At 43.4% G+C, this 15,423-nt stretch overlaps 1 protein-coding gene across 1 annotated transcript; it reads right to left on the bottom strand.

Annotated features, from left to right (window-relative positions):
• Positions 1-11,397: 11,397 nt before the first annotated feature.
• On the bottom strand, positions 11,398-12,489 carry LOC133839574 (uncharacterized). The gene has a single exon (XM_062271186.1). It carries the CDS (start codon positions 12,487-12,489, stop codon positions 11,398-11,400), a length of 1,092 nt encoding a protein of 363 aa, XP_062127170.1.
• Positions 12,490-15,423: the final 2,934 nt, after the last annotated feature.

The raw sequence follows: 15,423 nt of genomic DNA, 5'->3' as shown, positions 1-15,423 counted from the left end.
GTAGAGCACGTCAGCCACAAGTCAAAGCTGGTGCATATCGAGTATACGCCCTGGATGACGAGCAACCCGAAGAAGATCCTGAGAGTGACAAACAGGTTGAGATAGCAGCCATACAACATAAAACACCATTAGTATGCTGGAATTGCGATACTGCTGGCCACCTATGGGAGAATTGTTTGGCCGAAAGAAGAGTTTTTTGTTATGGATGCGGGGCTCCGCAAGTGTATAAGCCAAATTGCCAGAACTGCAAACAAAAGCAGGAAAACCGGCAAAGGGGGGCATCCAATGCAGGAAGGATGTCCCAGAAATAGGAGATAAGTTGAATTTAGAAAGTAAAACGGTTAGAATTTTAGAGCGAAAAGCCGATCCATTAACTCGTCCTGAAATACGCAATAGTTTTAAGCCTTATCATGAGAGATTAAGAGATTATTATATAGCTAGAGAGAGAATTTTTGCTGGGCAGGGGAAGAAAAGTCGTCGAAACACTATTCGTCAACGAAAATATTTTAAGTTTCTTAAAAGCAAGAAAGCTATGATGGTGTCAACCATTTTCCAAAATAATGTTGACCGTCGTAGTTATGCAAGTGTTTCATTCTTAGAGTTTTCCGAACTTGGCTTGCTTGATACTGGAGCAAACATCAGTTGTCTTGGTGATTCTTTGGCTGCGTTGGATTTTTCAAATCATCCCAATTTTAAGCCAATAAAGTCGCAAGTTCGAACAGCTGATGCTAAAGTGCACAAGGTGTATGGAATTTTGAAAGTACAAATGAAATATAAAGACAAGGAAAGACAGATAGATCTTTACATTATTCCATCGATAGCTCAGAAATTAATACTAGGAATAGATTTCTGGCGAGAATTTGAACTCGCACCAGGAGTAATTAGTTCAATTTTGTCGGAAGAGATAGAACAGGATCAAGCTGATGATAGATATCCATTATCCATGCAAGAACGACAGCAATTGGAGGCAGTAAAGGAGTTATTTCCAAATTTTGAAAGACAGGGATTGGGTCGAACGGCGTTAATTAAACATAACATTGAAATTGGTGATAGTAAGCCAGTGAAGCAGCGTCACTATCCAGTGAGTCCTGCAGTTGAAAAGTTGATGTTCTCAGAAATTGATCGTATGCTTCGGCTTGGGGTAATTGAACCATCGCAAAGTGCTTGGAGCTCTCCAATGCGCATGGTTGTAAAGCCAAACAAGGTTCGATTATGCTTGGATGCTCGAAAGCTAAATAAGGCCACCCGAAAGGATGCTTATCCGTTGCAAAGCATTGAAGGTATCTTCGCTCGACTTCCAAAGGCTAATTTGATTTCTAAGCTAGATCTCAAGGATGCATATTGGCAGATAGAGCTTACCGAAGAAGCGAAACCTTTGACTGCTTTCACTGTTCCAGGTCGATCTTTATACCAATTTACCGTCATGCCTTTTGGTCTTTACAATGCTCCTTCTACAATGTCGAGATTAATGGATGATTTAATCCCGCCCGATTTACGCCATTGCGTTTTCGGATATCTGGATGATCTCGTTATCGTTTCCGAAGATTTTTCATCTCACCTTGCTGTGTTAGTTCGCATAGCAGATCAATTTCGAAGGGCAAACCTTACGTTGAACGTTTCTAAAAGTCACTTTTGTGTCACAAAGGTTAATTACTTAGGATATGTGATAAGTAATGGGGGAGTAGCAACCGATCCAGAGAAAATATCTTGTGTACTAAACTGGCCTACTCCCAAGAACTTGAAGCAAGTTCGAGGTTTCCTCGAGTTTGTGGTTGGTACCGAAGATTCATTAAAGATTTTGCTGAAATTTCGTGTCCCATTACCGAAGTGTTGAAAACAAAAAAATGCTTTAAATGGTCGTTAGAAGCCCAGGAAGCAATGGATAGGTTAAAGACATTGTTAACTACCGCTCCAGTGCTGCAAAACGCAGATTTTTCTCGAAAATTTTTCTTACATTGCGATGCCAGCGATCATGGTATTGGTGCTGTATTAGTGCAACTTTCAGATACAGGAGAGGAACGGCCACTGGCATTTATGTCAAAAAAATTGTCGAAAGCTCAAAGAAATTACAGCGTTACAGAAAGAGAGTGTCTTGCAGTAATTTTAGCCGTTGAAAAATTTAGATGCTATCTCGAACTACAACCATTCGAAGTAGTGACGGATCATTCGAGTCTCTTATGGCTAATGCGACAGCAGAATGTATCTGGCAGATTGGCTAGATGGATTCTTCGTTTACAAGCGTTTAAGTTTACCATTTCGCATCGAAAAGGCAAGGATCACGTTGTTCCAGATGCATTGTCAAGAATTAGTGAAGCAGAGATTGATAGCGTCGAATGGATAGGTCCAGAAATTGATTTAGATTCTCCAGCATTTCTTGAGGCTGAATACGTAGAACTAAAAGACTTAGTGGACGCGAATACTGAGAAATTCCCTGATTTGAAGGCTGTAGCTAAATATGTCTACATTCGCACCGAACACCCATCGGGAAACGCAGTCCAAGATATGGATGTTTGGAAGTTATGGGTGCCGGAGTCATTACGAGTTGCAGCTATTCGGCAAGCCCATGATTGCGTCGTATCTTCTCACGGTGGAATGCAGAAAACTATTGAACGATTGCGAAGGCACTTGTATTGGCCAGGTCTATCTAAACAGGTGCGGGAATATGTGCGTGAATGTGATGTTTGCAAAGAAACGAAAGCGCCAAATATGACGTTACGACCTCCAATGGGTCAGCAAAGTACATCGTATAGGCCTTTTCAAAAGTTATATATTGACATACTTGGACCTTATCCACGAAGCAAGAAGGGTCATATTGGGCTGCTCATCGTCCTTGATCATTTCAGCCGATATCATTGGCTATGTCCGTTAAAAAAATTCACAACAGCAGCTGTTAACGAATTTCTTGGAAAACGAATCTTTGCAGAGTTTGGTGTTCCTGAGATCATTGTAAGTGACAACGGATCTCAATTCAAATCGAATGAATTTAAATCATTTTTAACAAAGTTTGGAATAATTCATACTTGCACTGCTTTATATTCGCCTCAAAGCAATGCTGCCGAGAGGGTTAATCGCTCTTTGCTAGCAGCTGTTCGCTCGTATCTTCGAACTGATCAGACAGAGTGGGATACAAACTTGACCCATATTTCTTCAGCTCTACGATCTTCTTTACATCAAGCGATTGGATGTTCGCCGTATAAAGCTTTATTCGGATTTAATATGATCAACCATGCTGGTGATTACAAGTTACTGAAAAAACTATCTGTATTAGAAGAGTCACCCCTGCTGAATCCAAGGGATCAGATACAATTGTTGCGAGAGGATATTAAACAAAATAGTCGTGCTGCTTATGAACGTAACGCTACGCAATACAATTTGCGAGCAAAGCCAGTTGCTTTTAAAGAAGGCCAAGAGGTGTTTAAAAGAAACTTTTATTCGAGCAATTTCTCGAACAATTTCAACAAAAAGTTAGGTTCGCAGTTTACCAAGTGTCGAATAAAGAAGAAAGTAGGTACTGCATACTATATCTTGGAAACATTGCAAGGCAAAGAAATCGGCACATATCACGCCAAAGATTTACGCAGCTAATTCCATCTAATCGTGCCTCGTAGACTCGTTAGATTATCTGATTTTGTAATGGACCCATACAGTACATACATACATAAAAAACAACAATAAAATTTAAAAACTTAAAATAACCCCAAAAATAAATAATACGTTAGGATTTGAATTTAAATAGTTAGGCGCGCATAGGCGTACGTAGATATGTGGGTGACAGTGGAGAGTTACAGCGTTGTAAGTGACAGATGTAAATTCACCATGTGGTGAATTTCGCTCTCACTTGGGCTGGTTAAGATCTGCACTATCAAGGTTAGATCTTTTTCAATCAAGATCGCAAAGGAAGCAGACGCCCTAGAAATTCTGTATATCCACCCAGAACATCAAAAGAAATAAGGCCTCGTGGCCAAGGAGGAAAAAAAAAAATTAGTCTTGGATAATTTTGTCCATCCCCGCCGCTTTTGCCGCAAAACGCTGGCATTAGCAGAATACTTCAAAGTGCCGTCCAGGCAAGGTAAATATTATAAAAATAGGAAAAAAATAATTAGTTGCAAAAATTTCATAAAAAATTGTTTAAATCAGGTGTCCACTTATATATATAGAGGAAAAAATAATCTTTGCTACCAGCCAACTGGTTAAGGCGACGACCGACAGCAGCAGCAGGGAGCAGACAACAAATAATAATAAATTAAATAATTAATAAAATAACAAATGTAAAAAAAATAGAAGTGCAAGTGTGTGCATAGCGAGTGCAAATCGCTTTAAAAAAAAACCGAACAACATTGCGGCTGAATCTCAGTAAAAATCATTAAGATACTGAAAGCCCAAAATCATATGAGCATAGGAGAAAAAGGGTCATTAAAAGCATAAAAAAGTTGGCGAACAACGTGAGCAAAAGACCAGAAAAAAAACTGAAGCTGTGAAATATATACTGTGTGTGTAAAAAAAAAAGTTAAGTGAAAAAAAAATAAAAAGACTACACTCGACAGAACATTTTTTGTTGTTGTTTTTTTCTGTGCCTAATAACGTACAAAAACAAAGTGTCATAAAACAATCAAGTGCAAATCATGAATTGGTAAAATAATTTAATATAAAAAAAAAAATTTAAACAAAACCAACAACACCATCGTCGAGAAGGCCTTCATCGAGGAAAATTGGGTGAGTGAGAAAAGGAAGTCGCAAGGCGTTAGCTACCACATCGGTAACACTTTTGTGTTGGCCAGTGTAGCCGCGCTGTGATTGCCGGCGGCTTGCGCACTTTTCTTTGCATTTATTATTCTATCCCTTGTTATGTATTTGCCTTGATTTGCGATGACAAGTGCATCAGTTAATTCATCTGCCTAGTCCAGATTAACAAAGACAAAAATAAAGAAAAAGCAGAAATGAGTTAACTGATTGCCTTTTCATTAATATTCGTATTTTATTGCCATGTATCGCTATTGCGATTTCTTTTTCAGGCGCGGAGAAAAGAAATAAGAATAAATGTTTTGTCAAGTGTATTTTGCAATAGTATTTAAATGACAATAAAACAAATACACAATATATAACAGTCAGTGAACATTACAAAATAAAACCACACAATAATATTAAACTGCTCAGTGAGATAAAATAATACAAAACTGTACGAATGAAGTTGTTCTAAAACCTACTTGCTCTCATACATACTTGCGCTACCAAATGAAGTTGTTCTAAAACCTACTTGCTCTCATACGTATTTGCTCTACCAAATTCAATTGTTCTCAAACCTCGTTGCTGTGAGCAAAAACCTAAAACATGAAACATGAAATATGAAAATGCAATGAACAATTAATTACAACTAAAATAAAATAGTATAAAATGTATAAAAAATTTTAGATACTATTTCGCATGCAGTAGCCTAAACACATTAAAAATTCGGAATATTTGAACGACTTTCTTATACATATGTACGGCCACTCATACTGATAATTATACTTGTACACATATTCTATTACTAAGTTATACTCTAGTTTATTTGGCAAATCTGGATACATTTTGTTAAAATAACTATTCATTATTATGCATATGTTGAATTTCCGTTATTTCTGCTTGAATAATTAAATTTTATAATGATGATGAAATACTAAGTTTTCTTTTCTGATGACATGGGAGCATAAGAAGGGGTAAATAAAAAGCTGCGTTTGGGGTCTTCACTTAAAAATACATTAGAAGACTATGGCTGGGTGGGTAGCGAACAAGGAGAGTGACATCAACACCTTCGTCCTCTCCATTTAGGTACACTACTATTCTTGAGAGTTTTCTTTTCAGTTTCAAATTAGTTTGTTTAATTGGCCATAGTTTGCTTGGTTTTGTTTTAGGCTTATATGCCTTTTTGCTGTATTCGCATGAGGATCGTTTCATGCATATTTGATGAGGGACTCTATAATAATTCACCGCAAGCATAGCGATCATCACTGACAGCAACAACCCCCCCACATCCCGGAAGAGCTAAGGGTTCAAAGGGTCCCGCTCGGCTGGTGATGATGATCGAGAAGCCGCACACGCAAATAGGAAAAAAAGCAGTGTAGCGGCGCGGCATGCTGCAAGTAATTCTGGCACCCAACAAGGGGCTGATATTGCAAGAATTTGGAATTTGGCCCTACAACGGTGGGACAGTCTTTACACGATCTGTGGAATTGCCACTCTCGACGTAAGCGTCGCTTTTCGAGGACGAGCTGCTCGATTTGTGGATTTGTCTTCTTTCTATTGCTTTGAGTATTTGTGGTTTGAGGTGTTGAAGCTTGGGCTGCAGAGACAAGTACAGACTCCAGTGAATTAACAAATTGTCTACGTCGGCTTCATTATTGAGATGGGGACTTAGCTCAATGTGTGAGCTTATATACTTTCTGTACTTAATCCAATTAGTTTTCTGTGAGGTCAATTGTAGTGATTGTTCCAATGTTCCTGGATGCCGGAGTAGAATAAACAGTATAGGCGAGTGGTCAGATGAAAGATCCGAAAGGCATTCGGCACTTATCAGATTTTTTTGAATGTTTTTGGTAATCGCAAAGTCTATTAAATCGGGCAGTTTCTTTGGGTCTGCCGGCCAGTATGTTGGTGTGCCAGGAGAAACATAGTCGAGCTTGTTCTTGGCGTTGATAATGGCATTGTAGAGCTGCTTTCCTTTTGGAGTCACGAGACGAGATCCCCAGTGTGTGTGCTTGGCATTGTAGTCTCCTGCTGCTATGAAGTGGTTTCCTAGTGAGTTGAAAAACTGCATAAACTAATCTTCAGCTATAGTAAAGCGAGGGGGGTAGTATACGGCTTCTGATTAGAATTCCAGTCCCACCATGTGCTTTACCGTCTGGATGATTTGTTCCGTAGAAAGTATATCCTCGTAGATGAAAATTGTATTTGTTTGTAAGGTGTGTTTCTGAAAGCAGCATTACGTCGATTTGATTGTTGTGCTTTGTTGTAAGCTGCATATCATAGCTTCGACGTTGCTTGATCGTGAGACTTTCAACGTTTTATTTTGGGTGCGGGCGGTAATTCCTTTTTGATGGATGCGGCTTTTGAGATCCTTATAAACTGGGCAACCTCTATAGTTAGCAGTGTGATTGCCACCGCAGTTGCCGCACTTTTTCGAGTTGCAGTCATCTTTGCTCGCTGGGCAGTGTGCGGAGTCATGAAGCTCTCCACATACTACACACACCGGGCGCAGTTTACAGTATGACCTTGTATGACCATATTCTTGGCAGTTTGCACATTGTACCGGACCATTGCGTTTGTGCGGTTCCTCAACCGTAATTCGGCGGTGCAGCAGGAACTGAAGATTGTATATGGGGTGCACTTCGTATTTCTTCAGGGGCTTATTTTCTGGCTCGAGCTCAACCTTAAAGAGTGGCTGCGGCTTTCTATCCCTGTTAGGGATATTGAAGACTGTCTTTGCGCTAATTCCCTTCTCTTGTAGTGCCTTTGTTATCTCTGCAGGCGTTACTTCAGATTCTATACCCTTAAGTACGACTTGCAAGCCTTTGCTGCTTTTAAGCTGATACGTGTAAAAGTTCTTTTTATTATCGGTAAGATATTTCGATAATACTCTGTAATTGTCTTCAGACTTTATTTGAACTTTTGTTTCGTGAATGTTGCCCTTTACAAGGGGTATTATGTGGAAGTTATCCTTGCCAATAAGCTCAATAATTTTGTTAACGAGAACATTGGAACTTTTTTTTCGTATATAAATAGCCGGAGGCTTTGGCTTCCTTTTCTCGACTTCAGTAGATTCGGCCGCCTCAACCTCATAGGCGTCTGCCAAGATTTTGAATCGGTTCGAGTTCCTGTCCGTTTCTATTGCAGCTAGGCTAGCATTGCCACGGGTTATTTTGCGTTGAGAATTTAGAGGGCTCATCTTTCTTTTAATTTGAATGTAGCGATCCATACCAGTCTGCACAGCCGGCTTAATAGGTTCATTATTTTTGTTCTTATTTTCGGGCAGCGCAGCGACAGACTTAGTAATGTTTGCGCTGCTAGCTGATGATGTCGTTAAACGCGCTGTCGATATAGTTGCGGTTGTTGTTACGGTTGACGTTGTCAGCGAAATTGCGGTACTGGTTACTGCGCTCTTAGGCTGCAGAGACATCGATGGAAGCGAGGGAGAGCATGAGCGCGCTCTATTGCTCTCTACGTTTAGAAATTCGGTCGAGTTGGGGGGTAATTGACCGCACAGAGCTTGCATTATTTTCGGTCGCTTTAAAAGAGAAGTACGGCTTGTTTCTTTGTTGTGAGAGCCGTCTCTCGTCTTGCTCACGGTTACGTTGTACACGAATGTCGTTTTGACTCATTGTAATCGAGATTGATTAGTTATAGTTTTAATTGTTATGATTTATATTAATTAATTAATCAATCAATATAAACATTAGCGATTTCATCGCAAAGAGCGTCTTTTCGCGTTATTGTAGATTTTTTAAACCAGTCACTGCACTTATGTGATTTTATTGAATATTTTTTTCCCGGAGCACAATAAATACACGTCTGCATGCGACGACGGTTCTTGACAACAAAATTGTTTCAGTTGATTTTTTTTTCACTGTAATGACATCCGTTAGAGAATTACCCATATATTTTATGTTAAGTTAAGTAGAACTGAGGGTTTATTAATGAAAAACATACAGCACATTGTCTTATAAAAATCAGTTTTTTCTTAACTTTTTTTCTCTGGTATTCCGATTTTTTTTTTCGTTGATCCAGCTATTTTTGCTCAGAAAAAATGACACCACTGCTGCATAGTGGTACGATGTGTACTATTGTAACATTAAATTCATTCAATTTTCTTTTGGAAATTTTGAACATTAATTTTACATATTTCAAACTAATACTTTTATTACTTTGATTAAAAATGAATAGATTTCTTTTAAATTAATTTAATTTGAGTTTAGCTTAACAGCTAATGAAGAGTTTAAGTTTTTGGAACTTATTGAAATCAATCGATCTCTTAAAATAGATTGCGATGCTGGAAATGCTCTTTGAACCGAAACTTGTGTATCTGGTGTGGCCAATACTACCTGTCAGCGCACTCAGATTTACATTTCTAAAAAAAAATTAATATATCGTCGTTTAATGGTAAACGACGGTACAATTTGTCAAAATTCTCCACTTCAAAATATATTTTGACAATTTTGTCAGAAACAAGCTCTTCTTTTGCTTCTGGAACAGTCTGCTCGTCATCCAAAAGTTAAGAAAAAATTAATGCACTTTTTAATTAAAGTAATCAAAAAAAAAAAATAATTTCGATCAAGTGACGCGTAGAACCCACGAAACTTCACATACACGTACATGCGCTAAAGCCTTTTTGAACCGTCGATCGTGGGCCAACGGTACGAAGATGAGTAGACCAAAAGGGAACAGAAAAAACTGTTTATACCCGCTACCCATAGAGTAGAAGGGTATTTTAACTTTGTGCCGACAGGAAATGTATGTAACAGGTAGAAGGAGGCATCTCCGACCCTATAAAGTATATATATTCTTGATAAGCATCAACAACCGAGACGATCTAGCTATGTCCGTCTGTCCGTCTGTGTGTCTGTCCGTCTGTCCGTATGAACACCTAGATCTCAGAGACTATAAGAGATAGAGTTATAATTTTTTTCGACAGCATTTGTTATGTTTGCAAGCAGATCAAGTTTGTTTCAAATATTTGCCACGCCCACTTCCGTTGGCCGACAATCTGGTATATTGTGCCGTCTATGGTATATTTTGAATGCGGTAATATATCGAGATACCAAATTTACAATTTGGTATATTTTTTAGTATTTAGTATATTTGGTATATTTTAATAATAATACCCCAAAATATATTTTTAGTATTTTTGTAGTATAATTGGTATGTTTTGAGAATAATACAGCAAAATATATTGCTTTTATTCAAAATGGGTAGCTGGTATCTCACAGTCGAGCACGCTCGACTGTAGCTTTCTTACTTGTTTCTTACTTTCAAATCAAAAAAATCGAAGAAAACACTATAGATTTATTACACTTGTAGAGAATACAATTGCATGTGCTTGAGTCCATTTGAAAACATATGATGAAGATGGAATAGCAAAAAGCACTAAAAAGGGCAGGTTGACCATCTTCAGAGGAAACCAAGAACAGTGTGTCTGCGCGTATGACACGGTCACACGCACAGTATACTAGCTTTGTCGCTATCGATAACTTTCGATCGCGACCACACTGTCAGCTGGCCTGAGTGGTCACACCTGCAGTCATCTGGCATCAACATCCTCCCCCCCCCCCCCCTTGCAATGAGTTGCAAACGGTATCATTGTCCAAATGGACCGGACAGAATCCAACCCAAGGTGGAATTCTGGGCCATTGGCAAACCGTTGGTGCTCGGCATGAGGCCAGGTTGGATGATGTGAGGATACACATCAGTGCCGAGCACCAGGGACACCATCGATGGCTGGAACCAGCTTTCGTCGGCGAGCGTGATGCTGCGGAACTGCTCCAAGTTTTCGCCATCGACGGGTCGGAGGGGGGGGGCGCGGCAGCAGAGTTGAGAGTCCACCTGCAGCAGCACATTTCGACGGAACTCGGATGTCCGCGAGCCGATGATCGCCGTGCAGACGCCTTCCGTACCAACGCGGGTGACGGATAGCCGGTAGGCCGTTGCCAATGATGCGCTGATACGGCTGGTCGCCGCGCACGGGTCGATCAGCGCTCGCATCTCGAATGTCTTACATCCGGTGTCGATCAGGATGTTGGCCGTCGGAAGGATGCTCACTGCCTTGTCCTGCAGCAAGGATGCGAGCGACGTCGAAAAAGCCCCCTCGGACGTCGGCGAGGCCAGTCGATGGGGTGACGGCGAGCGGGAGCGTGACCGTGGCGAGCGTGGCCGTGGCGAGCGTGGCCTTGACGAGCGTGGCCTTGTTGGGGTTCGGGACCGGGTGGAGACCGGTTGGTCATCGCCTCGTCGCTGACGGTTGGGGTGAGCGCTGCGTGCCTCCTTGAAGCGCAGCAGTGTGTGGTGGTCCCCCCGACACACCCTGCACCTACCCGCGCTGCGGCAGGATTGCCCGGAGTGTTGGTGGGCCAGACAGTTAGAGCAGTACTTGTTGATGAGTACTGCTCTCAACCGTTTCTCCGCTGTCAGCCTCAGGAAACGCTGACACTTCCGGAGTGGGTGGACCCCACGGCACACGCGACACCGGAACGAGTTGGTGCCAGCGGGACGGTCCTGGTGGGTGGATGTATGTGATGGCATACTACATGAAATGAAAACAGGAAAAGAAACCAACGATTATTGTAGTAGCCTCTTTGCAGTGTCAATGACACATGGAACAGGACAGCATAGGACAACACAGGACGACGAATAGGAGTACGGAATAGGATGTTATTCGTCCTTCAGTCCTTCTGACGTGGAGGGGTCAGTCTTGCTGTCCATCGGGAGTAGAATAAGTTTGGCAACGGGTCTTCGGATGGTACCCCGCGCCGTGAGCACATCTACCACTCGGACCTTGGCGTCGGTGCCTGGACACGTCGTCAGCACCCGTCCCAGGCGCCACTCGTTCGAGGGGAGGTTGTCTTCCTTTATGACGACTATGTCACCGATCCGAAGGTCCCGTGTAGGGGATTGCCATTTCGTCCGTTTGTGCAGCTCCTTCAGGTACTCATCTTTCCAACGGAAACAAAATTGTTGGTGAAGAGCCTTCAGTCGCTGCCATCGATTGAGGATGGAGGTGGCCGGTTGGTTAATTGGGGGTTCCAACACCGAAATAAGAGGGCCACCTATGAGGAAATGGCCAGGAGTGAGCGCTAGTAAATCCTCGGACATAGGGGAAATCGGCCTCGAGTTCAGGCAGGCTTCGATCCTAGCGAGAAGAGTGGACAACTCTTCGAACGTATATTTCGAGGTGGATGTCGCCTTGTAAAAAAGTGCCTTAAAACTCTTTACGCCGGCTTCCCATAATCCACCCATAAGCGGGGCGCCCGGCGGGTTGAAGTGCCAGGATAGGCTCTTGTGGGCATGTTGTGCGATGATGCACTCCCTCGTCGCTTCCAAGAAGTCGTTGGAGATCACCTTGTCAGCTCCAACGAAGGTTTTTCCGTTGTCCGAATACATCTGGTATGGACACCCGCGCCGTGCGATGAAACGGGAGAATGCGGCCAGGAATTTCTCCGTCGTGAGATCCGATGTTGCCTCCAAGTGGATCGCCTTCGTGCTGAAGCACACGAAGACGCAGACATACCCTATGGTGATGAGGCAAGCTCGGCCAGTGTAATACTTTATTTCAAATGGGCCGGCGAAGTCGACTCCAGTGTGCGTGGAAGGTCTCGAGTAGGACGCCCTTTCCTTGGGCAAGTCCCCCATCATTTGGGTCTGCAATCTCTTCTTGTAGATGACGCAAACCTTGCAAGAGTTCATGGTGGATTTGACGAGGACCTTCAATTTTGAAATCCAGAATCTGGAACGGATCAGCCGCATGACGACTTGGTTACCCCCATGTAAGGATATACGATGGGTGAAACGAACCAGTAGTCGTGCAAAGGACGAGGAATACGAGTGGATGATTGGATGACTCTCATCATAACGCAGCGAGTGGGTTGCCCTCAGACGCCCACAGACCCGTAGAATCCCCTTGCCATCGAGGAAAGGGTTCAAGTTTCGGATTGAACTTGAGGAAGGAACCTGCTGCTTGGACTGCAGACATTGGTATTCTTGTTGGAAAGTTTGTCATTGAGCCATGACGATTAGCCGCTCTTGGATCCGTGACAGCTCATCCGCTTGGACCACGGTAGAGCTTGGAACTGCCAACTTCCGACTTCTATCGATGAATCTGAGGATATAGGCAGACGTGCGCAGTGCCTTGCCAAACTCAGAGAACTTAATCAGGAAGTCAGGAGTAGGAGGTAACTTAGCGACGTTGCACTTAATCCGTTGCTCCAGCAGAGTCTCCGGAATGGGACTTGGAGACGTTGGCCATTGATCTGACGGGAGATGAAGCCACTCTGGTCCATGCCACCACAAAGGATTACGCATCAATTCTTGTGGCAGGACACCTCCGCTTGCAAGATCTGCCGGATTGTGCTCGGATCGCACATGCGACCAGTTGTTGGCGTCGCTGGCTTGGACGATTTTGGCCACACGATTGGCCACAAAGGTTGTCCATCTGCAGGGTGGCTTGTTCAACCAGGCGAGAATAATTGTTGAGTCAGTCCAAAAAGAAAGTCTGGAAACTTTCTGCTGGCAGATTCAGGAGGAGGGCTGCAGATAACTCAGCCAACAGGACTGCGCCACAAAGCTCGAGACGTGGCACTGAGAGAGACTTGACAGGAGCCACCTTTGTCTTCGCAGTAAGGAGATGTGTGGAAACCTTGTTCGCCGTCTCCACACGGACATAGATCGCTGCTCCATACGCCCTTTCTGATGCATCACAGAATCCGTGGTACTGGAGCTTCACTCGTGTCTGGAATTGGAATCCCGGATCCTTCCCAGAGCAGGATAGCTCTGGAGATACTCCTTCCATTGGAGCGAAAGATCCGTGGGTAGATGCTCGTCCCATTCGAGCGTTCTCAGCCAGATCTCCTGCATGAAGATCTTGGCTCGGATAACGAAAGGGGCCAGCCACCCGACTGGGTCGAAAAGCTTAGCGATTTGCGAAAGCACTTCCCTCTTCGTGTAGGAGTCCTGATGGGCAACTTCTGGTGGCATGAACCACCTGATGCCCAGAGTTTTCGCCGTACTGGAGTCTTCGAGTTCGAGGAAATCTTCTCGAAGTAGATGGTCCTTTGGAATGTCCTTCAGCACGCTCTTATGGTTCGACGTCCACTTCCTCAGCGGGAAGCCAGCGCTGTCCAGGGCTGCACACACTTCCGCAATGGTCCGGATGGCCTCTTCTTTCGTGTGTGTCCCCGCCAGGACGTCGTCCACGTACATGTTGTTGGAAATGACTCGGCTTGCGAGAGGATACTCCAAGCGTATGTCATCAGCCAGTTGCTGGAGGACTCGTAGAGCCAGGAAAGGCGCACAGTTGACACCGAATGTCACTGTGTTCAACTCGAAGACACGGATCTCACCGTCCGACGTACGGAACAGAATTCGTTATAACGGCGTGTGCTTCGAGTCCATGAGGATTTGACGATACATCTTCGTTATGTCCGCATTGAACACATATCGATAGTATCGCCATCTGAGGATCTGCAACGTGAGATCCGATTGGAGAATGGGCCCTGAATGAAGGATATCATTCAGACTCTTGCCATTTGAAGATGGACAAGATGCGTTGAAAACGACCCGCACCTTCGTTGTGGTGCTATCTGGTTTGAACACAGCGTGGTGAGGCAGGTATAAATTAGGAGTCGTGACAATCGCCTGCGGCGATATGTGTGTCATATGACCCAAGTCCACGTACTCCTGGAGAACGGCATTGTACTGTTCCTTTAGAGAATCGTTTCTTGACAAACGATTCTCGTTCTTGAGGAATTGAGCCAGCGCTATAGATCTGGAATGACCCAGTTCAATGCCATCGGGCTTCCGGAATGGAAGAGTCACCCGATATCTGCCACATTTGCTACGAGAAGTATTCTTAATGAAGTTTTCTTCGCAAACGAAGTCTGACTCCTTTATCAGCTTCGCTGGAATATCCTCCACCTCCCAAAATTTGGAAAGTAGGCTGTCGAGCTGTTCGTCTGCTTGGTGGGCGACTCTTGTCGAAAACGCAGAAACAGTTGTCGACATACTCTGGGAGACGGGGCCGGTAAGAATCCAGCCAAACACGGTTTCCTGCCCAAGGAGTGAGCCACAAATGTTTTGCCGGGAGCCGCTCAAGATGACCGACGGAAGGATATCCGCGCCAATTAGAATATCAATCTGAGCGCTCTTGTAGAAGTGTGGATCTGCCAGTTCTATCGCTGGTAGATCCCTTAGGAAAGTTCGCGGCATATCGAAGGAGGGCAGTTTGCCTGCCAACTGTGGAATTACGAATGCCGAAGTCTCGATATGGAGCCTCGGCTTCGTCGGAGAACCAATGCTGAAGTGACATAACTTCTGCGATTGGGCCGCAACTGCGTGATTTAGCCCGGATACCTGGGCTCGCACGGACTGGAAAGGCAACTTAATGCGTTGGAACAGACGCTCAGAAATGAAGGTCGCTTCGGACCCGGAATCAATTAGCGCACGTGCGGTGTATGTAGTGCCCAAGTGGCATACGTTGATGACCGCCGTGCCGAGAAGGACATTCTGAGCATTATTGGCAAAGAAGGACCAAAATGTGTAGGGGGGCGTCTTCAGATAAATAATAACACAATCACTTTGGAATTATTGTATATTTGTAAACTTTACAAAGTCTTTTATTGCACTCTTGAGAAATGCACTTGTTGTGCCGGTCAGAATAGTAGAACATATGTTGTTAGGAAAAAG

Source organism: Drosophila sulfurigaster, chromosome 2R (genome assembly GCF_023558435.1).
Source record: "Drosophila sulfurigaster albostrigata strain 15112-1811.04 chromosome 2R, ASM2355843v2, whole genome shotgun sequence".
NCBI classification, from domain to species: Eukaryota; Metazoa; Arthropoda; class Insecta; order Diptera; family Drosophilidae; genus Drosophila; species Drosophila sulfurigaster.
This window is presented reverse-complemented; position numbering and strand designations above follow the sequence as displayed.

Excerpts from the sequence above, each read along its gene's own strand:
- LOC133839574 (XM_062271186.1), bottom strand. The coding sequence starts at position 12,489 with ATGCGGCTGATCCGTTCCAGATTCTGGATTTCAAAATTGAAGGTCCTC.